The sequence below is a fragment of the Megalobrama amblycephala genome, linkage group LG7, assembly GCF_018812025.1.
Source record: "Megalobrama amblycephala isolate DHTTF-2021 linkage group LG7, ASM1881202v1, whole genome shotgun sequence".
Classification (NCBI taxonomy): domain Eukaryota; kingdom Metazoa; phylum Chordata; class Actinopteri; order Cypriniformes; family Xenocyprididae; genus Megalobrama; species Megalobrama amblycephala.
In genome coordinates this window covers 25,028,063-25,052,478 of record NC_063050.1, presented here as the reverse complement: position 1 = coordinate 25,052,478, position 24,416 = coordinate 25,028,063, and the positions used below count along the sequence as shown (strand labels likewise).

Here is a 24,416-nt window from a genome sequence, read left to right as displayed (position 1 = left end):
TTGGTAAAAATTTTCCATTTATTTTCTTGAGAAAACAGTCATAAGTTAGATATTTACACCTTCATTCAGAACCCCAGAACCCCATTCTCAAAATGTTAATTTAGAAATAATCATATTTACATTGTACAAAAACAAAAATGTACACATTGCAATCATTCTCGCCCTTAAAACATAGATTTGCTCCACTTGCTTGAGATTGGTGATTTTTGGCCATGAATAGTATAATCAATCATTGATTTTCACAAACAAGTAAACATCTATTCCCCCAACCAAGCAAACATTTATGCAGTAGACAAAAATATCTTATCACTTTTTTTTTGTCCCCATTTCCCTTTTCTTTCCTCTCCCATTCTTTACCCATAGAATATGGCACAAAAAAAAGTGCCTTTGTGCCAAAGACGAAAATATTTCAAGTGGCAGGTTGTCATCTCAAACATAATGAAGTTCCAGTGTTAAAAAAATATATGCCTCCCAGTACATGATGGACAACCTTTACTTTATAATGGAGCAGCAACAAAAGTGGTATTAGATCATTTATCTTAGCACACATTGTGCACATTCTACAGAAGAGAAAAAAAACATTCTGTTAGGTAGACCCCTCCCCAATCCACAGATTCCAAAGAAAACCCATGCGACTGACACTGGGGACGAACCAATGTAAACATTGTCCTCAATGAAGAAAAAAAGTAGTTTATGATCAGAGTTCAGAGTTATTGTAATGATGACTAAAACTTCATTAGTCACACGTATACAGGTAAAACCTGTTGCTGTAGTCAGTGTTTATCCTTGAAGCACATTTGAGACAGTAAAGCCAGTTCTCAAACTGCCACAATGTTGTTCATTTCCCACTTCTGTGAGCTCTTATTGTTGTCACAGTCAGCTATGTAAACCTTGTGCAACACATCAGAGCGATCCAAACATTTCCCTGTAGGTATATGTGTGAATCGATGCAGATCCTATGAGAAATCAGAAGAAGCACCAATTCAGCATATTAGAACGATTTCTGAAGGATCAGGTGACACTGAAGACTGGAGTAATGATGCTAAAAATTCAGCTTTGCCATCACAGGAATAAAACACATTTTAAAATATATTAAAATAGAAAACAGTTATATTTTGAATTATAGTAATATTTCACAGCATTACTGTTTTTACTGTATTTTTGAACAAATAAATGCAGCTTTGGTGAGAATATGAGCCTTGAACCTGAAATGCTAATTTCTACAGATAATACATTTTTGACATCAAACAAGAATAATACATTTAAAAGTATTTTTCATTAGCCCCTTTCACACAGCAATCTCTGTAAATTACCATAAAATTACCAGAATGACTTTACCGGTAAATACACAAATATGCTTTTCACACAAGCAATGGTGTTCTGGCTTTTTACCAGTAAAAGACCATTCACACATCAGCACCAAAATACCGATAAATTCTGTGATGTCAGTCATCGGAAATGATCTTTAAACGCTGCACTGTTGTCTTCATTTGCCCGCATGGGGAGAAGTGCTTCAGTTTCACTATCTGTTCAATTTGACAACATTTTTTGATGTCAGAGTGACAGGCATAAGGGATGATTGCACATAATGTGTTTTTGCTCTTAAAAACACGAGATGCGCAAGTATCCAAATGCAGAGCCACAACACTGATGAATGGAAAAAAGAGCAGGGTCTCAAGCATAACATGTTAAAAAAAGCTGTGAGACGTGGCGCAACGGTCAAAGATGTCCATCTAGCGCATATTTACATAGAAAAACTATTAAAAAGCAGCAGAGCTTACTGTAAACAGTGCAGAGTAATCACGACATCTCCATAATAACTTTATGACTGGCCCAAAGCAGACTTCTTATGTAAGCGCATTCTGACTTCGTACATGCTCATACCACTAATCTTCATTCTGAATTCACAAACAGCATAATTTAGTGGTAATGTTACAACTTCCCTTTTGCCAGAACCAATTTACCTATATTTTTTAAAAGGTCCTGTTCACACATGATCTCTTATCAGTAATTTACCAGTCAAGACTGTAAATGTGAACAGGGCTATTGTTAGTTCTTGCTAGCTATTACATAAACTAGTGTTGAACCTTATTGTGAAGTGTCATCTACAGTTTAATTTGTGAATAGGACATCATTAAAAGGTACTAAAATATTCCAAAATGTTTAGATGCAATCAACATGATTGACCCAGACTGCATTTCAAAAGAGGCTCGATACCTGTTGTGACATACCTTAAAATATCTCCACTCCGTGTGCTCGTTCAAGTTGCAGTGTGTTATGATGACGGCAGTTCCATCTACCCCCTTTGTCAAGCATTGGTCGTACTGCATGAGCTGGTTTGCTTCATTAATTCTGAAGAGCTGGAGAAAGGCAAAATTGAAATGACATGCTCTAAAAACTGGCAAAGCAAAGTACTGTTGCTAAAACATTTCCCTATACCTGATTGCCACCCATTCTGTGACAAGGCCCAATCTCGACGTTGCCACCATTGGTGTGGCCCATGCTGTCGATGCAGTAACTGGTCTCATACCCACGGATCTATTGAAAGAAAAAGCAACTGAATAATGACACAACCTACACTGTCTATCACTTTAATCAACTTCATTGTCTGATCAGCTATATATAGTCACCTCTCCCCATTCGACATTCTTTGGAGGCAGTGGGTAATGTAGAGGGATGTCATAGGCAATCTCTTCCATAAACCACTTGAAGCTCTTGCAGCGATGCTCCTCTCTGAACTTTTTCAAGCTGCTGATGTCCCCGTAGGCCAGCGTGAGAGTCTCAGGCCGACTGGCGTAGAAATAGTCCTTATACTCATCCCACCACACCTCCACCACCCGCACATAGTTCTACATACAGCCAATAAAGATTAAAGTGTATCAGTAAAGTCTAGCTTTGATCCAGTTTTGTTTTCAGATTCAGAAAAGTGTGATTATTTGGGGTGTGACAAGATATCACGATAATAATATGTGTCAAGATTTCTCGTTGAGGTGAAAAACCATCTTGTGATATCGCCATGATGGAGCATGAGGGTGAAATTAGTCTAAATGTAGCATACAGCTACATTATGGTGCCCACCGTGGCACCACCTCCGCTGTCGTTTGGCTTTTTTTTATAGAAATAAAAGCCATTTAATTCAGTTGGATAACGGTCGCCTCAATTGTAAACATCTGCTCTGCTCATCCAACACGAGATGCAGAGTCACAAACAGTGCAGCAGGAATCACAGTTGACCACATGACAAGAGCAAGGTGAGATGACTGACAAGACAATGGCGGAGGAATCGTTGCGCAACAAAGCCTCAGCATCTGATAAATGTCTTATCTTGCAGAATGCACACTCAGCACTGCCGTTCCCTGATCGCAGATTCGAAAGCGAAAGTAAAATGCGAGCACCCTGATGCCAACAAATTAGGCTAGATTCAATATCCTGTATAATGTTTTTATGTTCAATTTTATGGAAAGGAGTTTAATTAGGAGGTCACACACAGCCTCAGTCAGAAGTTCTGGAAGCTCATAATTCATGTACAGTAAGGTCTGAAGAGACTTGTGTGAAATCATACAGGAGAGAAGCCAGTCAGTTGAGTTTGCCGCAAAACCTTTTACAGTGCTTGTATATTGTTGTCTTTCAATGGGTATAATTCATACTCAGATGACATTCATTACACGATGATAAGTTAAAACATTTCAAAATGCACATGCAAACTATTTTTCCTGTCATGAATTTTGCCATTGAGGATTTCTTAAAAATACTGTGCAAAAGTCTCATCTCGTCTCATTTTCGTTAACCCAATCTTGCGTCTCGTCTCGTGAGCCAAGTGTCTCGTCACACCCCTAGTGATTATAGAATAAAAAGAGCAAAACTGACCTTAAGTGTGGGGGATGAGCCTACATGAGCAGGAGGTGGGTTTCCCTGCCAGCCCTGCAGACGGTAGATGTGCCCCACCCGTGAACATGGCACGAACAGAAGCTGCCCACCACATTGCCATATCTACACAGGACACACACATGGCAGGGATTCAGAAAGTGTTCACGTACAAATAAAATGCTGAAGTTGGCTAACTATGTTGCTCTGTCCAGTTAACACAGAAGTATCACCCTGAAGAAGTCTATTTTGTGATGATGACTGTATATCTGACTGTACATTAAACATAATATTATCGTTTTTTAATTTTGTTACTTAAAATCATGGGCATGAAGTATTGATTTGCATAGAAATTATTTTATAATTCAACTTGTAGAGCCAGCTGATAAGACAGAACACAAGCATGGCTATGAAGGAAAAACGTTTGTGCAGTCAGTTATAAAGTGTTGCACTGAACAAAGATTATTATTGAGAAATTGAGATTCTGATTTCCAGTACTGATTCTGATTGGTCACTTCCATGTCATTCAAAACAAGAATAATAATAAAAAAAAAAATCAAATCAATATTTAAGTCACCATTAAATCAACATATGGAATATTTTATTGAAATTTGCAGTAGTTATTATAAATAATTTATCTGTACACATTATTATTATTATTATATTTAATTAATGACAAATTTTTAATCAAACAAATTTCCCCTCCCTCTTGCTATATCTTCTCTTCTATGATAATGTGTTTACCGGCAGGAGGTCAACCTGTCACTCACACTCAACCATTCAATCAATTCCCATTGAACAAAATCAAGTCCCACCCTACATTTTGTTTCACTTGCAAAATGAGTCACATTAGGGAAGAAAAGACTCCTCCGTTTCATGCCGACTTGAAAACAAACTTTGAAACATAGAATTAACCTTTATGCACATTTCGGTGAAAAAAAAAAAATCTTGTAAAATTTTCAACTGAGAGACCATAACCAATTTAAACTAAAGGTTTACCTTGTAAGAGATCTCAAAGTTTTCTCCTCCCCAGATCTGAAGGCCTGGATCATAGAGGCCTAGCTCAAAGAAGAAATCTCTTTCTATTGCGAAGAGTCCTCCAGCCATGGCAGGAGACCTGACACACAAATGAACCTTTCAGCAATGTTCCCCCATTACTTTTCACACACATACAAGACGCTATATTACAACATTAAGAGATGAGGCCTTGTTCAGACAGGCAGTAAAAATCTACAAAAATCTCAATTGATTTTAGTCTAAAAATGAAAAATTGAGTGATGTTTTAGTGACAACAAACTGCAAAACATGCACATGTCACGGCTGTTGACTACAATTAACCCTCTACCGCATGGTGTTGCCATATGGCAACGTACTCTTTGTGTTCATTTCCTTGCCACTGTCTCTTGAAGAGAACATTCTCGTTCATAACCTGCGTAATGTTGAATTTTCATGAACTGCAATGTTTTTGGTTTTATGTCAATGTTTTATGATACATGATGAACAGTATTATAATTGTTTTTAACTGTCTAAATTTGCAATTTAAGTAATATTCATGAAAAACAATGAAATTCAAAGAATATAAAGCATTATTCAGCAAAAGAGAATGGAATAAATAAAAGCACAAGATGTTGGAAAATAAGTATAAGGTGTTTATATTTACTGCTAAAGCTTATAATAGCACCAATTGATTCAATACAAACAACATTTCTGAGGAAAAATATTAACTATATACACTTACACTTATTCTAATTTACTTCCACTATTGTACGTTGTTGCCATATGGCAACATATAATAAAGTACCTTAAAATAATAATTTTTTTTTTCAATTTTTTTTTTTTTTTTTTTTACAGCACTTCAAGTTAAGCCATTCTAAGAAAAGAAAGAGTCAAATATTTTTTTCTATAGATTTATCATTATGCGTGCGGTAGAGGGTTTTATTCCTCTTTGGGGAAAAAAAAAAAAAAAAAAAGATATTTGAACAAAAAAAAAAAAAATTTAAAAGAACAGATTTCCCCTGCAGTGTGAACAAAGCCAGAGACACCAAAACAAGCAGTAAAATGGTGACATACAAACGGGACGTTTCCATTATACTATCAGGATGAGCCAATTGTTTTTGTTTTTTTTGGGGGGGTTTTTTCCACAAATTGCCAATTTTTTTTCTCAACACCTACATAATTCTGCAAAATTGGTGTCTGTTTTTAGGTTATATTGCCCATAGAATCAAACATCAGCAATAATTTATTGCAGAGAAGTGCACAAAAAACTTTTCAGACAAAGTTCAAGTTAAAATTCAAGCAGCATACACACTTTCCCTTGTTTGGGGACACTTATGTACACTTGGGTAGATTTAAGCCAAGTCACAACCACAGAAGATATTAAATGGTAGACAAGAGAGAATGGAGACTGCATGCAAAGAGAAGCAGAAACAAAGTCTGTGAGTTATTATTTTCAATCTCAGCCAGATCAGCCATATTGGAGTCATAACATATGAAGTATTTTATTAAAATCACTTCGTTGTTTTATGGCCACTTCATAGCAGTCAGTATACAGCTTTAGCACTTTGTGGGAAGAATTTAAAGGGATAGGGTTCACCCAAAAATGAAAATTCTATCATCATTTACTCACCCTCATGTGGTTCCAAACCTGTATGAGTTTCTTTCTTCTGTTGAACACAAAAGAAGATATTTTAAAGAATAACCAGACAGTTGATGGTAGCCATTGACTTCCATAGTATTATTTTTCCTACCACAGAAGTCAATGGCTACCATCAACTGTTTGATTACCAACATTCTTTAAAATATCTTCTTTTGTGTTCAACAGAAGTAAAAAAAAAAAAAAAAAAAAAACATACAGTTTTGGAACAACTTGAGGGTGAGTAAATGATGACAGAATTTTCATTTTTGGGTGAACTATCCCTTTAATGAGCGTCAAAAGAGCTAACTGTTAAAGAAGCAGAGACAAGCAGGCCACCACCAATCTTCACAAAAGAGAGACAAAATCTCTCCATTTATGTGTGTTGTGGTCAGCCCTAATCAGCTCAGGATTATGGCTATAAATTACCGATAGGGCTCAGTTCTAGTTAGTCTCATCTGCTTCTCCTTGCTACCCAGTGGCACGCGTTTCCAAAGCATGCTCCAGTCCCATGCTCCTCTGGCAAAGCCATCCTCGTCCCCGCCCCCCTGGGGCTCGATGTTGTAAGTCTTGCCGTTAATAGAATCAATGAGAGGCACTGTGCACACCGTTCTGAACATGGCCACGGAGGATGAAGGACAGGCAAGGGGGAGGTCCATGCAAGCAAACATGGACACACGTACACAAGGGGGTGGGGGAGACAAAACAAGAGAGAGACAGAATGAATTTAATGATCATGCTTATGGGAGGGTGGAAGTTTACCGATAAGGCTCGGTCTTATGCTTTCTCTTAGCCTTCTCCCTGCTGCTAAGAGGGACCCTTTTCCACAGGAGGCTCCAGTCCCAGGCGCCTCGCGCCAGACCGTCCTCGTCTCCGCCCTGCTGTGGCTCTATGGTATAATCATTGCCGTCTATGTAATCTATCAACGGTACTGTGCAGACCGTTCTGCAACATTAACACAACAATAGTATTAACAATACATTTAGGTTAAGATAAAAAATAAAAAAAACACCTGTGTAGAGGATTTGAAATAAAATGTAAAACAAATATTTTATATTAATATTTGAATAACTTGAATAACTTCTGAATAACAAAACCAGTCATGTGGTCCAACCAATATGAAGAAAAAACAAAACAGTATAACATAGAAGGGACGCCTGTAATCTTTTAAATATTTTGACATTTTTATGACAAGGAAAGATTAGTTCAGACTGAGTGTTTAAAAAAAGTTTAATGATACTTTTGATGTCATGATATTTATATTTAAAAATATATTTTGAAAATTTATTTATTTTGAAAAAAATAAAAAAATAAATAAGATTAGGGCTAGAATGACGCATCTACGTAATCAATTATGTCGGTTACATGCTGTTTATGTTTATCCCTAATCTCCTGTCATGTTTCACACAAAACAAAACTCTAAGGCAGATGTTAATGGCTAGTATGGCAGCGCCGCTTCATACGGTTGTGTTCATATAGTGTTTTTTACAAGTGTGACAACCCCATTCTATAACCGAACTGACACCTGCACATTTTCAGGACTCACTCACTACCACATTCTCGACAAACTCACGCCAAATGAACAGAACCACATTGGACAACTAGTTGTCTGCCACGTCATATAATGTGAGAGCCACAGTGAACTGTATAACCATGATGGATTTAGTTTACTCACGGAGATGGAGAAATGATTTGCATTCATCCGCAGATCCACCGGAGCTGCAGCGGGTGCGAGCTGCAAGGCGCGTGGCTCAAACGTACTCTCTGCATTTTTTTAATATGCATTTAAAGTCCTTGTTGGTTGTTTAAAACATCTGATGGATGAACTCATGCCTCGATTGGACTTGTTTATTCAAAGGTGCCCAAGAACGTTCTTTCACAAGATGTAATATAAGTCTAAGGTGTCTCCTGAATGTGTCTGTGAAGTTTCAGCTCAAAATACCCCATAGATGTTTTTTTAATTAATTTTTTTAACTGCCTATTTTGGGGCATCATTAACAATGCACTGATTTACACTCTGCTCCGCCCCCTTAAATCGCGTGCTTCCTGCCACACCAGCTGTCGACTATATTACAGCGCATTTACAAAGTTCACACAGCTAATATAACCCTCAAATGGATCTTTACAAGATGTTCGTCATGCATGCTGCGTGCATGCTTCGAGTTATGTGAGTAAAGTATTTATTTGGATGTTAAAGTTTTATTCTGAGTGAATTTGAGGCTGTCCTCCGTGGCTAACGGCTAATGCTACACTGTTGGAGAGATTTATAAAGAATGAAGTTGTGTTTATGCATTATACAGACTGCAAGTGTTTAAAAAATGAAAATAGCGACGGCTCTTGTCTCCGTGAATACAGTAATAAACGATGGTAACTTTAACCTCATTTAACAGTACATTAGCAACATGCTAATGAAACGTTTAGAAAGACAATTTACAAATATCAGTAAAAATATCATGCTATCATGGATTATGTCAGTTATTATTGCTCCATCTGCCATTTTTCTCTGTTGTTCTTGCTTACCTAGTCTGATGATTCGGCTGTGTGCAGCTCCAGACGTTAACTTGCTGCCCTTGTCTAATGCCTTTTATAATGTTGGGAACATCATGGGCTGGCATTATGCAAATATTGGGGGCGTACACCCCGACTGTTACGTAACAGTCGGTGTTATGTTGAGATTCGCCTGTTCTTCGGAGGTCGTTTAAACAAATGAGATTTATATAAGAAGGAGGAAACAATGGAGTTTGAGACTCACTGTATGTCTTTTCCATGTACTGAACTCTTGTTATTTAACTATGCCAAGATAAATTCAATTTTTGAATCAAGGGCACCTTTAAAAACACGTTATCAATTGTGATAAAACTACCCAATGTTATAGACATCACCATTTTTGATACTGTCGCTGACTGCGGTTGTGAATCCTGAAAATGTGCAAGCTCATATTAAGCGGCACTACCATATTAGCCATTAGCATCTGCTCTAGGGTTTTGTATGAAACATGACAGGGGATTAGAGATGAACATAAACAGTCGTAATTGATGCAATTGATTACGTTGATGTGTTGTTCCATCACTAATTAAGATGTGTGCACTCACATGTTTTCGAGGTGCAAGGTAAATGTTACGTTTTACTTAGGTTATACCATATGACCTTTTTTGAGTGATTAAATTTAAAGCTTTCTTTAAAATAAATAAATAAATAAACCAACACAAATAGGAAGAGTACATTTCTAGAAAGCCGTCACATGCGTTTTAAACAATTTTTAAATATTTAAAAGATAAATGTATCTTCAAAGTCTCTTTCAGTGAACACAAAAGCAGCCTAGAGCTTAAGTCATACCTGTCTTTTGAAATGGGGGCCACCAGTGGTGCGTACCAGTTCACCCCAACTTCACAATGAGCATCGAGGTAGATCAGCACCTGAGGACAGAACCACAGCGTGAGACAAACAAATACATTTCTGTAGTATTATTAAACATTATGTTGACAATAGGGCCTCAAACCTGTCCCAGAGTGGCTTTGCGGGCTCCTATGCTCCTGGCCTGGATCAGACCCTCTCTCTTCTCATTGCGGAACAGTTTGACCAACCCATTCCATTGTTTTATATACTCCTCCAGCCTCTCTTTAAGATGAACTAAACAGAACACATACAAACACTTTCAGGCTCTGTCTACACTGACAGACAATCGAAAATGTCATCTAATTTTTTTTTTTTTATGTTGTCCAATTTACCTCATGAGCTCCATAGGGACATAACATGAGCAAAAGGCAACATTTCCAGCTTTCTGCCTGCACTTATTAATTATACCCTGCTACTCAGTTGTAAAAGAAAGTTATTGGCATATTGTTTAAACCTACATCATTACTATAACAGCCAGCGTAGACATAGCAGACATCGATTATGTCTGAGCAAGCGCATTCAATTTGACCACTTGCAAAATAACAGTGCAGACAGTCAGCCCTAAAGATTGCATTTGAAAAACCAATCGAAACTGTGTGCAGCATGAACAAAGTTTTACTGACCTTTGCTGCTAAATGCATAAAACATTCTGAGCCTATACGCCCTTTATCGATTCTTATCGGCTAAGTCTGCAGCACTGCATTCATTCATAGTTCCCCATGCGAGCGATCTCTTAAAGAGTAATGATCTCCATTCAGTAACAGTCTGCTTGCCCCATATTAATGAACAAGCGCTCAGCATTAGTTTTCAGGCAAATGCCTACAGGTTGTGGCACAGATATGTCTCTTTCATTTATGAGTGCAGAATAGAGGAGAGAGATATCACAAAACTTAAGCTATTCAACACTTCCTTTAACCTGAAAAACCAGTAACTGCTGAAAGACAGCTGAAAGACTGGCTGTTTCACAACCTGAAACAGCCAGAACATGCAAATCAGAGCATTTAGAAGACTGAGGGGCATCAAAAAGCAGAATAAAGATGCAGAATGGAGCACTACAGCTTCTGTACATTAAAATTATGAGCTAACTGCACAATTTAAATAAGTGACTTATTAAACTGATTTACTATCTATTGTCTAAATGCATGTTATTGATCTTATTGTGAACAATTCATCCTTGCAAGTTTAAATATTTTTAACCCCATAATGCTTCCAATTGATAAAGTCATCACGTCACTGCAGCAGCTGTTAGACTGCACATAAAAGCTTTTTTCCAGCTATTCGACCATAAGAAATAACATTTATAGGACAGTTCATGTCAGATTTTGGATGCCCAAAATAGCTGCCAAGAGGCGTTGCAAATATGGCCACCAAGTGAAGGCCTGTCCTTGAAAGGAACTTTGGCCTGACCACTCACCACAATATGGAAAAAAGATCTGTCGCTACTTCCGTTTCATCGCGACTAAGTCAATGAGAATCAGCATCAGAGGGGGCATCCGAATATTTATATATATTCTGGAACTAATTTACAGATTAATTCACACTAAACACACTAAATCTAGAAAAGTCTCTAACAAAGTCTACAACTAAGCATATAACATTGATGAACACTTCACTTAAATTAATTGGTGAATCTTTTTTTTTTTTTTTTTTTTTAAACAGTTTTCTTGAATTTACCAAATGAACAACATAACCAATACACTAAAATGTTTCAGATTTCATATTTGTATTTGAGGAGGAGGACAGGAAAGTGTGTTTGATTATTGCCTCTGTTTGCTTGGCTGATGCATCACAATAAAATGTGCAAGGTACATACAAACCAGCGATACTACTTCCACTTACTGAAATATCTACATTGATTTGAAAACAGACGAGAGCTACTGTCACACTACTGACAAGTGTTGTTATAGTTAAGTTCCTTTCTGATTATTAATTTAAAAACCATCAGCATCAATGCACCTTTTCTTTGCCATGTTTGCCAAATATGACTCAAACCTGAGTTTGTTTGTATTTTTGCAATTTTTGTATTAAGTCCTGTGATGAGTTTAAAAAAAAGTGTCAACCACAGAGTACACATATGCCATTTAGAGTATTTGATGAAGAAATGAAAACAACGCTCACACTACCTTTGTTACTGAAGTCATCAATCATGACAATCTCAGCCAAGTATCTCCTTGGTGTTCTTTTGATGACGCTGTGCACCGTCCTCATCAGGGTGGACCAGCCCTCATTATGGAAGACAATGATCACGCTGGAGGTGAGGAGGTTGTCATCATAGTGCCAGTATTTACATCTGCAGACAATATTCACAGTTATAAAACACACTCTGTTCTGGAAGTGAACGTTGATGTGGAGTATATGTGCGTGGTCTGTGTTACTGATTACTGATCAGGGGTTGCACGTGAACACACAGCTTATGTGTTTGTGGTACATACTGGCATGCACTTCTATCCAGTGGAATCAATTTGTGAGACAGGAAACAGCAACTTTGCACACAGTTTCCGCCGCACAGGGGGGAGAGCAATACCCAGTCACACTTCCTCATTCTCTTTCTAAGCTCGAAATTAAAGTTTCTTCATCCAGTTTAATTCACTTCCAGTATATAATACAGTTGTGTGTGGGGCTTGTAAAAGAAATGCTGTTTAAACTACAGTAGGAATTGCACAAACTCCATGCTATTTTACAGTTTTTCTGAGTTGCTAAAACACTAAATCACATTCTCTGAACCAAATTCTCAATAGCCTAAACCAGTGGTTCTCAAACTTTTTATAGTGGAGTACCCCCTGAAGGGATTACAATCCTTCTCTACCCCCTCTCTTCCACTTAGATTGCAGTCTCACCTTCTCTCAATTTAGGGGACAATATTTGCCCCCTAAATTGATTTTCCAGTGTGTATTTTACCTTCATTAAAACTTTATAAAATAAATACTGTTTTAAATTAAAAAAAAAAAAAGTTCAATAGAGAAATATGCAATAATGGTAAAAGGAAGTGATACTTTTATTAAACTAAAACCACCAGAAGGTGGCAGCAAGTCACTGTTTTTATGAGTGAGTCATCGAGTCATTCATTAATTTATTCAGTAAGGAACAGACTGTAAAAAAAGGCTTAATATAATTTAAACGGATGAGTTATAAAAAAAAATAATGAAGGGCAAGTTGTCATGAAGGGCAAAATTAGCAGTATAGACCAAAACCACAATTTGTACCAGCTGTAAACATGTTTTTTTTCTGCTGTAAAGTTGGCCATTTTAACATGGGGCTCAATAAGATTCTGCTCTCTTTTGGACCATGTCCCTAGCGACCAGTCGATGAATTGCAGTTTAAGTCACTTCCATATTGACTTAATTGACTTCAAACTAGGGGAGGTTGCCGCTTGGTAACGAAGCAAGAGGCTGTGTATGAATCATTGACTCTAACGATTTGTTCAAAGCCGCATCCGCATTTGTGCAGAGGCGCCTGTCTGCAAAAAACGATTAAATCAATTATTGAGTTGGTGGGAAAGATCTAATGCTGTACAAATCGAGTGATTGACTGTCTCCTTCATGTTCCCCACTTAGAAAATCTGATGCACATAACTGCACTCCGATGTGCTTGATGCTTCGTGAATTTTTTGTTTTGTTTTGGCTTTGTCCCGAAATGTGCGTATTGTTTTAAGAGAAAAACGAAAAACGAAGGCTCGCATTGTTTCCAGTCACGTGAATGCTTCACTTTGCTTGTCAGAATGTTTGAACCCAGACCATTAGCCTAGTATATGGAAGTTCAAGACCATTTACTAAACATTTTAAATATATAAGCCTGTAGCCTATATTACATCACCATAAGTTCTGTCATATAAATAGTATTTACAATAAAATAACAGCACAATTTACTTCCCTCAAACAACAGTACGTAGTATTATTATAATTATTGTTTTTGTTGATCCATTTCATCTATTGCCAAACTTTAATATGTGAATTATATTATTGAAATAAACACATTTAGCGTCGTCAGGCTTTTGTTTGTGCTTAATGGATAAAACAATGGAGCTGCGCACTCAAGTTTATGGCTGCTGTAAATTTTACCTGCCACAAGATGGCACTGTTTTCGACACTTGATGCTTTGAAACCTTTTCCGAAACATTTAGAGAAAAGCTTCAAAGATTTAAGAGGCTTAATTTCTCCATCCCTACTAGTTTTAGGGCTTTTTGTAAATATTTCAATCGAATTTGGCTGTTTTGGAGAGCGTTTTGAGCTTCTTTTTAAATATTTACTATCTGTAATGTCATTTTTCATGCGTGGAAAAAAACGACGAAACTAAACTATCCAATCCGATTTCTTTTCACCCATATCCCCCACGCCCATCTATGGACGCACATAAACACATTAGACTTTACAACACAAATAGATAGATAGATTTGTAAAATTATATAAAAAATAAAAACAGCATTAATTAACGACCTCTCATGGTACGCACAGTGCGTACAGCTGTACAGCTGCAGGCGCCACTGCATTTGTGTGTTGTAGTTCTGCTGTGGTTTTCGTTAGAAAATTTTTTCATTGCAAAATAGAGTAAATACTGACAGTATTGTGTTTAAAATGTACGTTTTGTTTTTTGACCTGTTGTATAATAATGTCACATTTGCAGTCATGTCGATATTTGGGAACAATTGCATTCTTGCTTGTTATCAACATTAAATACAAGAACTCACACAAGGTATGTTTTTGTATCGGAGAAAGTTTGAGTCTTAAATCGCTATCAATCCACTATCTGTGTCTATATTTGTTCTTCATGCGAGTAAGTGCTAAATCCCCACTTTTACAAAAGGTGCATTATCAAGAACGGCAGTAATTTAGCGCGATTTAAGGCAGCAGACTCTGCACGCAATCTATCATATGCATGCTGCTTCCGTTCATAATTTCTGCCTGAGTCCAATTCCGATTATTTTCCACCGGCTGTGAGGTGAAGACCATATCCCAAGATTCCGCGCTCAAACTTGCCGTCATCAACCTACGCCTTTGTTTGAATAGGCCTCTGGCGACCTCTAGCGGACAGAAAATTGTACATATTGCACCTTTAAGACACCATTTGCAAATCTCATGCACTCTTCTTGCAAAACTCTAAACATTCTACCTCACTAAAACACATTTTGCACTGTGATGCCCTTATGTTTCAAAACGCCAAGCACAGTCAGGCAAAAGATAAAACACAACCAAAACCCAGTTGTCATCGTTTACACACAACGGCTAAAAAAAAATTCACACTTGTTTCGAATGACGTGACCAAACCAACTGTACATAATAGAAGTCAGTTCAGAGTGCCAAAATTGACTCAAAATATTGCACTGAATGTTGATACCAACAAATGGATAGAAACAATATAAGAGGGAGAGGTGGAAGAGTATGTGTAAGAGGTGGTGAACAAGGAGGAAGAGGATGAGGACAAGAAAGAGCAAGGTGTGGACAGTGTTGTCACGGCTGGATCCGGCACACTAGAGGGGGTTTCCCTTTGCCTGGTAAGAGACAACACTGCCTGTGATGTTGACAAAGTCCTCTGGCCAGACCCAATATGAAGACGTGACACTAAGGCAGAATAATTCTCATGAGAATGAGTTTGCTGTTGCACAACTCTTTTGAGTGTACTGAGTTTTTTTTTTTTTTTTTTTTTAACCTTTTTGACTTTTGCAGTTGGGTTACTGTATTTTTTACAGTATGCAATTGCTGAATATACAGACATTCAATAGGCCTACTATACAACATTCAGTACACTTTTACTCACTTTACTTTCATCATTAATGAATGATCTGTAGCGTTTATAATATTGACTGGCTGTGTGTTTGATCTGAAAGCACTGATTGATTTTGAGCACAGATAAAATGGTTTTGAGGCAATTGTTTGATTTTGCCAGAAGAGTCAGATGTTTTCTGAATGTCGTTTGAAGATTTGATTTTGTGTTTAAGGTTTTGAGAGAGTGGATGTTGGTTTTCGAGAAACGTGTTTTACCAATTCAGAAAAACTGTAAGGTTTGAGTTCCCATACACCTTTTTGAGCTATGAAACTGAAGAATATGCACAAACAATTTGGCTTTGTTTGCAGGTTCTAGGTGGGTTATATTTGCACTAGGGTTTAGTGCATGTAGTTCTTATATAGTGCAAACAGAAGTTTTAAAGTAAAAGCTTGAGCAGGTTAGAAAAGAAAAACTATATTTATTTATGAGGAAACTCTTGATGCCTAAAGTAAATAGGACATAGATTTGCCTGTGCATAGATCAAACACAGAAAATTTCCCTCCCAAAACCATGAAAAATATTGTTTCCTGCCTGCAAAACAATGCAAGAGCAAAGCTTTCTTTCATAAGGTGGTTTAGGCTAAGATTTAGGTTTCAATGTTCTCATGTGTGCAGAGTCATAAGGCCTAACTCGTGTGTTACATGGCAGAGTAAAGCCACTCAACAGGAAGAACAACTCACTCCCATGGCATTCAATCTCACTGGAGATCGGGGTGTGTTGCACTACTCATAAACAAGTTGTTACCATTCTAGTGCTAATGCTAACTGTTCTTCTAAACTACAGGGATGCTATTTAGTTACATGTTTTAGCTAATTTTAGCACTTAATCTCTGAGGTAATGGCCAACTCAGAGGGCTAATTCATCATGAGTTCCCTTGAGAATCTCCACTGTAGTGGTGGGCGATATGATTCTTATTTCACAATATGAGAAATTTTATTTTTACGATAATATATATAAAAATATAGTTACTTTATGTTATTTTATCGAATTTCTGTTATTAAAAATAAGAAAAAAGAAGCAAATTACAAACTACGACAAGAATTAAAACAAATTAAGTTTTTCATGTACATGTCAGTCACGTTCAGTTTGTTTTGATATTTATGGACATTCAGTTTGTATTCATTCATCACGTGTTCCTTTATTCTAGTTTCCCGCCACTCATCAGTTTCCATGGACACTAAGTCTGTGTGTCCACCAAAGCATTTTTTCCAGCTGCTAGTGTACTTTTCATCACTTTTCTTCACTCATCATCACAGCTGTTCTTCTTTTAGTTCATCATCACTGTGTATTTAAATATTTAAGTTCCTGCCTGTGTTCTGCTTAGTCGTCCAGTATCGCTTATGTTTAGACACGCTGTTTCGCATGTTGGCTTCTGTTTAGATTATTTTAATAAAGTTTTACTATCATTATCATCATCATCTTCATTGGATGTTAGTGTTACAGTACAATAGCTTTACTTATGTAGAAGAAATAGTACAGAAATGTAATAATCAAAATGTAAAAATATATATAAGATCATTTAGTTTCTTTACTTTTCGTTTTAATGATGATGACTGTATATTGAGCGTCTGCGACTTACTTTTGCTTTCATTTACAGCAGTTTGCTGAGGAAATACTCTGCGGCGGCGATGTGAGCTGCAGTAGCACTGTCATATCTGGCTCTAACACGCTCTAACGCATTTTGGGAGGAGTTATATTTAAATATGTGGTTTCAACAACCAGATGCATTTAGACTTGTCCAGTTTCATCCGGAATGCGTCCCAGACCACTTCCTGAATCGATTTGAACTATCAGATTTGAATCCGTCTCAAATGCATTTCGAGGGCATTTAGACTTGTTTTTTTTTCATGATCGGATAGCTATCCGATCAGAGAAAATGCATGAAGTGACCAGTTGTAAACAGGGCCTTAGTTTCTCTTTTGTTTGATTCACTTTAATGTACTGAAAAACTGGCAAAGGAGAAACACAGGAAGGGCATTAGGAGGCAGAACTTGATTGTTTTCAATCCTCACATGCAGTGTAGACATTAGGTACCTCCTCTTGAGTGGTGTCCCATTGTCCACAATGAAGAAAGTAGCAGGAACTGAGCGGTCAAGTAGGGAAACACTCGCTGACAAACATCCAACCACTGGAATTTGTGCTTTTTAATACGTCACAAGCCTGGTTGTGGGTGGTGACAGCACAACATTACTGAAATGGCATGCAGAAGTGCTGTAGGGCAGAACAGGTAGACCCAATGTCATCCACCAAAACAGCCTTTATGGAAGGTGTGGCATCCAGCTACTAAGTTAGCTTTTGGCACAAAGTAGGCTATTAAGATAGAACCACTAACATGAACTGTTTCAAATATGTTTTTAGTACCTTTATGGACCTTGAGAGTTTGAATGGCTTTGCTCTCAACAGAGGCCTTACTGAGCCATCAGATTTCATCAACAACATCTTAATATATGTTCGGAAGATGAACGAAGGTCTTACGGCTGTAGAACGACATGAGGGTGAGTAATAAATGACATTATTTTCATTTTTGGGTGAACTAACCCTTTAAGAACACTTGAAGAGACTTTCACTTTCATGACTTTCTACAATATAAAATTACACATCAAATTTGAGCTTTAAAAATTTAAATGGATATTTCACCCAAAAATGAAAATTCTGTCATAAATTACTCACCCCTCAAGTAGTTTCAAACCTGTATGAATTTCTTTCTGCTTAAAAAAGAAGATATTTTGAAGAATGTCGGTAACCAAACAGTTGATAGGCCCCATTGACTTCCATAGTATTTTTGTTCCCCCAAACTATGGAAGTCAATCGGGCCCATCAACTGTTTGGTTACCCATATTCTTCAAAATATCTTCTTTTGTGTTTGGCAGAAGAAAGAAATTCATACAGATTTAGAACAAATTGAGGGTGAGTAAATGATGACAGAATTTTCATTTTTGGGTGAACTATCCCTTTAAAAAAAATACAATAGAAGAACTACAATGGTTGTCACAATCAATAAGCACATCAACCTTGTTCCTTGTGGTGGCTGTAGTCTTCAAAACAAGTTCAAAAAAAAAAAAAAAAAAAAAAAAAAAAAAAAAAAAATCAAAACACCTGGATTTCACAGAAACAAATTCACGTCACACCTCAGGATAAGATAATCACTAATGAAGTAATTGGGACTTTATGCGTTCTTGGCCAATGAGCGTCATCATTTTCAAAGGGCGGAAGTGATTGGCTCAAAAAACTTTTATGTGCCAATAAACAAAGACGGCAGATTTAAAATGACAAAATTAATAAAGCTATTCTTACTTTACTTGACTAACATGCTGCAGTCTGTTTGTCTTATGAGGAAGGCATGACTAAATTATGAACTGAAGCAAAACAATGCTACTAAGAAACAAAGTGTGTAAACACTGACATCTTCAGTTGGTATCACTAAGTACACTCACCAACACTTCAGTTTTTCACACACCTATGGGTTCACTGCTGATCAGTTTAAAAGGGCTTTATACCAAGCAATAATGCCACAAAAGATCAGTGCAAGGTGTTCTTTTTCCTAGTGAGTGCCCATTTAGTGCCAATACTGCAAGTTCATAAGCTGTTGCTCGCCTTTACACCCTGCCTGCCCTGTACCAAAGAACAGTGGTGTCCATTGTTTCCAGATTTCTCTCCTAGAAAAGGGTTTGATTTCCCTGGAGAAAGTTAGTTTGAGTAATACATACATGTGAATTAAAAGTGTCCTGGCACTGAGTCAAAACATGTAGCAGTGACATTACAACACAGCTGGATGAATTAGCATGACTGAATTTGGTTACATTTAGAATCATGTAGCTCAAATGGCACAACAATGCACTAGCACCTTTAAAGTCATGTGTTCAATTCCCAGGGAACACACATACTGAAAGTGTATACCTCCTTTATCTTCTTTCTCTTTTTGATAAAAGCATCTAGGGCTGGGCAATAAACCGGTAGACACGATTAACCGGTAGATATTTGTCATTATGAAATTACAGTGGTATAAAAAAAAAAAAAAAAAGGTACTTATTTAAAGCAAAAATAAACTACTGTGATATATATCGTTATTGTGAAATAAAATTACTCATGTCGTGATATAAGATTTTGGCCATATCGCCCACCCCTATTCGAGATGTATAAATATACATTTTAGGAAGTATACTTGTCATTAAAATTCATTAAAGTTCATCAAAAAAATAAAAATTCTCTTATTTACTCACCCTCCATCCAAACCTATATGAACATAAAACATAATATTTTAAAGAAATTCAAAAGTTTTTGTTACCATTGATTTCCATTGTACAATGAAACAATGAAACATTTCTCAAAATATTGTCTTTTAAAGGGATAGTTCACCCAAAAATGAAAATTTGATGTTTATCTGCTTACCCCCAGCGCATCCAAGATGTAGGTGACTTCAGTAGAATACAAATGATGATTTTTAACTCCAACCGCTGCCGTCTGTCAGTGGTATAATGCAAGTCAGCGGGAACTTGGACTGTAAGAGTAAATAAAACACGACAGACAAATCCAAATTAAAGCCTGCGGCTCGTGACGACACATTGTTGTCCTAAGACACGAAACGACCGGTTTGTGCGAAAAACCGAACAGTATTTATATCATTTTTTACCTCTAATACACCATGTCCAACGGCATTCATCACTCGATTCGTTTGGTCTGATCGCGCTCTGACAACGGCAGTGATGTCTCGCTCTCATTGAAGTATATGCATGAGACATCACTGCCGCTGTCCAAACCGATCGTTTCGTGTCTTAGGACATCAATGTGCCGTCACGAGCCGCAGGGTTTAATTTGGATCGTGTTTTATTTACTCTTATAGTCCAAGTTCCCGCTGACTTGCACTACTGACAGACGGCAGCGGTTGCAGTTAAAAATCATCATTTGTGTTCTGCTGAAGATACAAAGACACCTACATCTTGGATGCGCTGGGGGTAAGCAGATAAACATCAAATTTTCATTTTTGGGTGAACTATCCCTTTAAGGTCCACAGAAGAAAGAAAGTTTGGAATGACACAAGTAAACAAGTGAGTAAATTATGACAGAATTTTCTTTTTAGGGTGAACTATCCCTTTAAAAGTCACCATTCAGACTCTCTGCAAAAGAAACAGCATAGACCAAAGCGCTATAAAAACGCTAATGATTAAACTGCTGATTGTAAAAACGCCGTGTTTTTTTTTTTTTTACTACTATTGTCCATTGTATACCAAGAGTATCACAATATACTGTCAAAAAACAAACCCTAGCAAACAATGAGTTTGTGTCCAAACTGCATGACCCACAGTGGTCAAATATGAAGCTAAACCTGTTGTTAAAGCCTCAGGTAGGTCATTTCTGAAGCTGTATGAATTCATAAAGCAGTCTAAGGCAGATAATCCAGCTTTCCAGCTTGGAGGGGAGTTAATGAGAGAGACTGCGGCTTATCATTCAGCTGTGACGTGGCCAAACAACATTTCGGTGGCTGAATTATGGGCATAATGCCGATCCTATTTAATGTCTGGAACATTATAGACTGCAGCACATTATCTTCCCAGTACTAACCATGCTTTCAGTGAAAAGGGTATAAGATACATCCCTTAATGTCCTACAACACAGTACAGTGTTTCTATCCAAAAGTACTTATATTTATATAATGGTATTTACACAAAGGTACTTCCATATTCCATCGTCTCGTATGACAATAATCATAATGTTATGATGGTACCATGTCCAAAATTAAGGATAGTTGTTTTTTGTTAGTGTGAACAGAATAAAGGATAAATGGGATATGACGTGGCTGAAAAGGAGGCATTTCGTCATTTACTATGCCACTGAAACAGCTTGTTTGAAAAGGTGTGTCCTTATCATTTTCATCTTTCTGGGTGTGATCACAAAAATAACTCGGGAAGCCAACATGTCAAACCTGACTGTCTATAGCGTGTGTGGACTGAGGACCTTAAAAAAATAATTTAAATTGATATTTAAATACATACTGTAGTCAAAAACATGCTGAAACAAAAGATGACCACCGGTTAATATCTCACAGAGCAAAAAGCCTTTTAAAACTATGCAAAACATGGCCAAAAAAACAGAGGTTGCTAGCACACCCATATTCTCCCCTCACACACCCCTAAATACATTTGTGACGTGCATCCTCATACTCACTCTTCGTGCCGTAAGTCGCTGACAGTTCGATCCAGAGAGATCATATCGCTGGCTACCATATTAAAGCCGAATTCCTTGATGCTGGCCTGAACGGCATCTTTGTACTCAGGTCCCAGCACAAACGGTTTGCTGCCCTCTCCCGGTCCGTCCTGTGCCCCCTGAGGCTCAGGTTCTTTAGGCTCAAAGTTGCCCAGAATCCCTTTCTTCAACACGGGTTCACTATATACATTGGTGTGGGGCTTAAAGGTGACGTATTGCTTCTGGATGACATTCTGCTGGTTCTGAACTTTGAATGCAGGGTTTGGCTTGTCACCATTTTTCTGGCGGATAGACTCCAGATCGACCTCAACTCCTTCAACGTGAGGCCAAGGAACAACTGGCTTGAACTGGTCAGCCACGTCATTATTGGGAAGGTTGGGCTGTAGAAGTTTACCTGCATCTCTTCCTGCCTATGAAATGAGACACATTTTTAGTTAGAAGTACATTAACCCTATACTGTATCATATCTACTACAAACCTTCTGCCCTCTGGTTGATAAACTTTTTTTAGCAAGTAATTCTCTTGTAATGTCCACCTTCAGGTTGTGCTACACACAATTTCACACTTTTTTGCTGTGAAATCTTTAATGATTTTAATAAAGTAAATGTAACAATAACTTTGATGTTGTTATTATTAATATTTCAAGACAGAGACATTACTGTAGTCTGCTATATTGTCAAAATCTCATTGATTTATGAGATGTTTGCTCAGTTTGATCCTCCGAGTAAAATTTAGGCGTTTTTTCCCTCTTCTCGCTACATTATATCGTACCATATGGGCCATAAAAGCCTGATATATTAAAAATCATACAAAACATAGGTTCTATAAACTATTATTTCAAATGTCAAGTTTACACATGTAAAGACAAGCACTTTCAAGTAAACATTTACATAAGCACCCATTAGGCAAAAGACAACCTAAGGTGAAATGTATAAACAAAGACGAAACTCTTTACAAATAGTGTGTCCCTGGTTCAAAAGTAGTGTGTAAATAAATCAGTGAGAATTTAATACCACAGTGACAAGCCAAGCTAAACCAGACTGCTGTTACAGCCAGAGACAGAGAGCTGTCAAGTGTGCCACGTGTCACTAGCATTCCCACAATCTCTTCTGAAGCCAATCCATGTACACTTATTTATCTCGAGATCAAGGATATCGACTCCCTATTCAATCCCAAAGACCCCATTAGTCCATAATCAGTTCTGATACAACAAACCATCTAGACTGGTCACCAAAAATAAACATTTTACATTAGTTTTTATATAAAATAAGTTATTTTAAATTAATAATGCGTGTCTCAAATAAGCAACCAGTATCTACAGTAACGACCTTCCGGTTTTTCCCTGAATTTGCTGCTACTTATGGGGATGTAGACAGCGACATTTAGCTCTCTATGCTAGTAGCTGACAGCCATATCAGCGTTTTAAGTTTAATTTGAATGGTAATACATATTTAAATACATGTCAAGATAAATAAAAACGTCCTGTGTCTGACACAATTCATCGGTCAGTTCTTCCTGCTCATCTCCATGACAACCGCAGCAGTTAGCATGCTAATCATCATGCTAGCCGACCCTCCTGAATACTAAAACATGGTGAAATTAACAGCACACACAGCTAAAACACTCACGTCTCGAGATAACGAACGACCATAAAAGTGATACTTTACCATTACGCCAGCAAACGGGTTATCGTCGCCTGCCTTCGGTGTCAGGGAAGACCAAAGCAAAACCAGCCCCAAAAATGTGCCGATAACCAGTAAACTTCGAAGGATGAATCCAACCTTTAACCTCATTTTGGAAAAATCAGCTGAAAAATAATAAGAAAGAAAAAAAAGGGGGATCTAGCACAAATAAATAAACACTCTGCAGCCTGTATGGACACATCGAGTCCCTCCCTCCCTCTCACTCTCTTTTTCTTTCTCTCTCTCTCTCCTCTGCTCTCTTATTCAGTTAAACTCCCACACTGTCCTCTATGATTCAGGCACGAAAAAAAGAGTCATATAAAAAGCCAGCAGTCGTGTGTGTGCGTGCGCGCGCCACGCAGCCATGAGGTATGAACCTGAACACACACGGATATGTGAATGAACACACACGGACGTGCGGCATGATTGATAGGAAATAAAATGCCCGTCGAGACTTGCGGGGCGGAGACTTCCACATATGTTGCAGTCAGCATAGGGATTTACACGCATAACTATTGCAAAGTGCCACGCACACATAGGCCTAACTAGGATTAGTTCACTTCTGAATGAAAATTTCCTGATAATTTACTCATCCTCATGTCATCCAAGATGTTCATGTCTTTATTTCTTCAGCTGAAAAGAAATTAAGGTTTTTGATGAAAACATTCCAGGATTATTCTCCTTATAGTGGACTTCAATGGCCTCCAAACGGTTGAAGGTCAAAATTACAGTTTCAGTGCAGCTTCAAAGGGCTTTAAACGATTCCAGATGAGGAATAAGGGTCTTATCTAGCGAAACGATTGGTCATTTTCTAAAAAAATACAACTGTATATGCTTTATAAACACAAATGATTGCCTTGCACGTGCTTCTGCTTTCCGTAT

The 24,416-nt window shown here is 37.5% G+C and overlaps 1 protein-coding gene across 2 annotated transcripts; it reads right to left on the bottom strand.

Annotated features, from left to right (window-relative positions):
• On the bottom strand, nt 1-23,980 carry galnt7 (UDP-N-acetyl-alpha-D-galactosamine: polypeptide N-acetylgalactosaminyltransferase 7). 2 transcript variants are annotated; one of them, XM_048196697.1, is made up of 12 exons: nt 23,520-23,980; nt 21,814-22,262; nt 12,015-12,181; nt 9,995-10,125; nt 9,832-9,911; nt 7,258-7,440; nt 4,863-4,980; nt 3,867-3,989; nt 2,631-2,849; nt 2,440-2,538; nt 2,232-2,360; nt 1-956 (listed from the first exon to the last, which is right to left on the bottom strand). In XM_048196697.1, exons 1-12 carry the CDS (start codon nt 23,643-23,645, stop codon nt 819-821), a joined length of 1,962 nt encoding a protein of 653 aa, XP_048052654.1. In that variant the 5' UTR covers nt 23,646-23,980; the 3' UTR covers nt 1-818. The 2 variants fall into 2 exon arrangements, with proteins under 2 accessions (XP_048052654.1, XP_048052653.1); XM_048196696.1 differs by lacking the exon at nt 7,258-7,440 and adding an exon at nt 6,925-7,107 and having other exon boundaries at nt 23,520-23,979.
• Nucleotides 23,981-24,416: the final 436 nt, after the last annotated feature.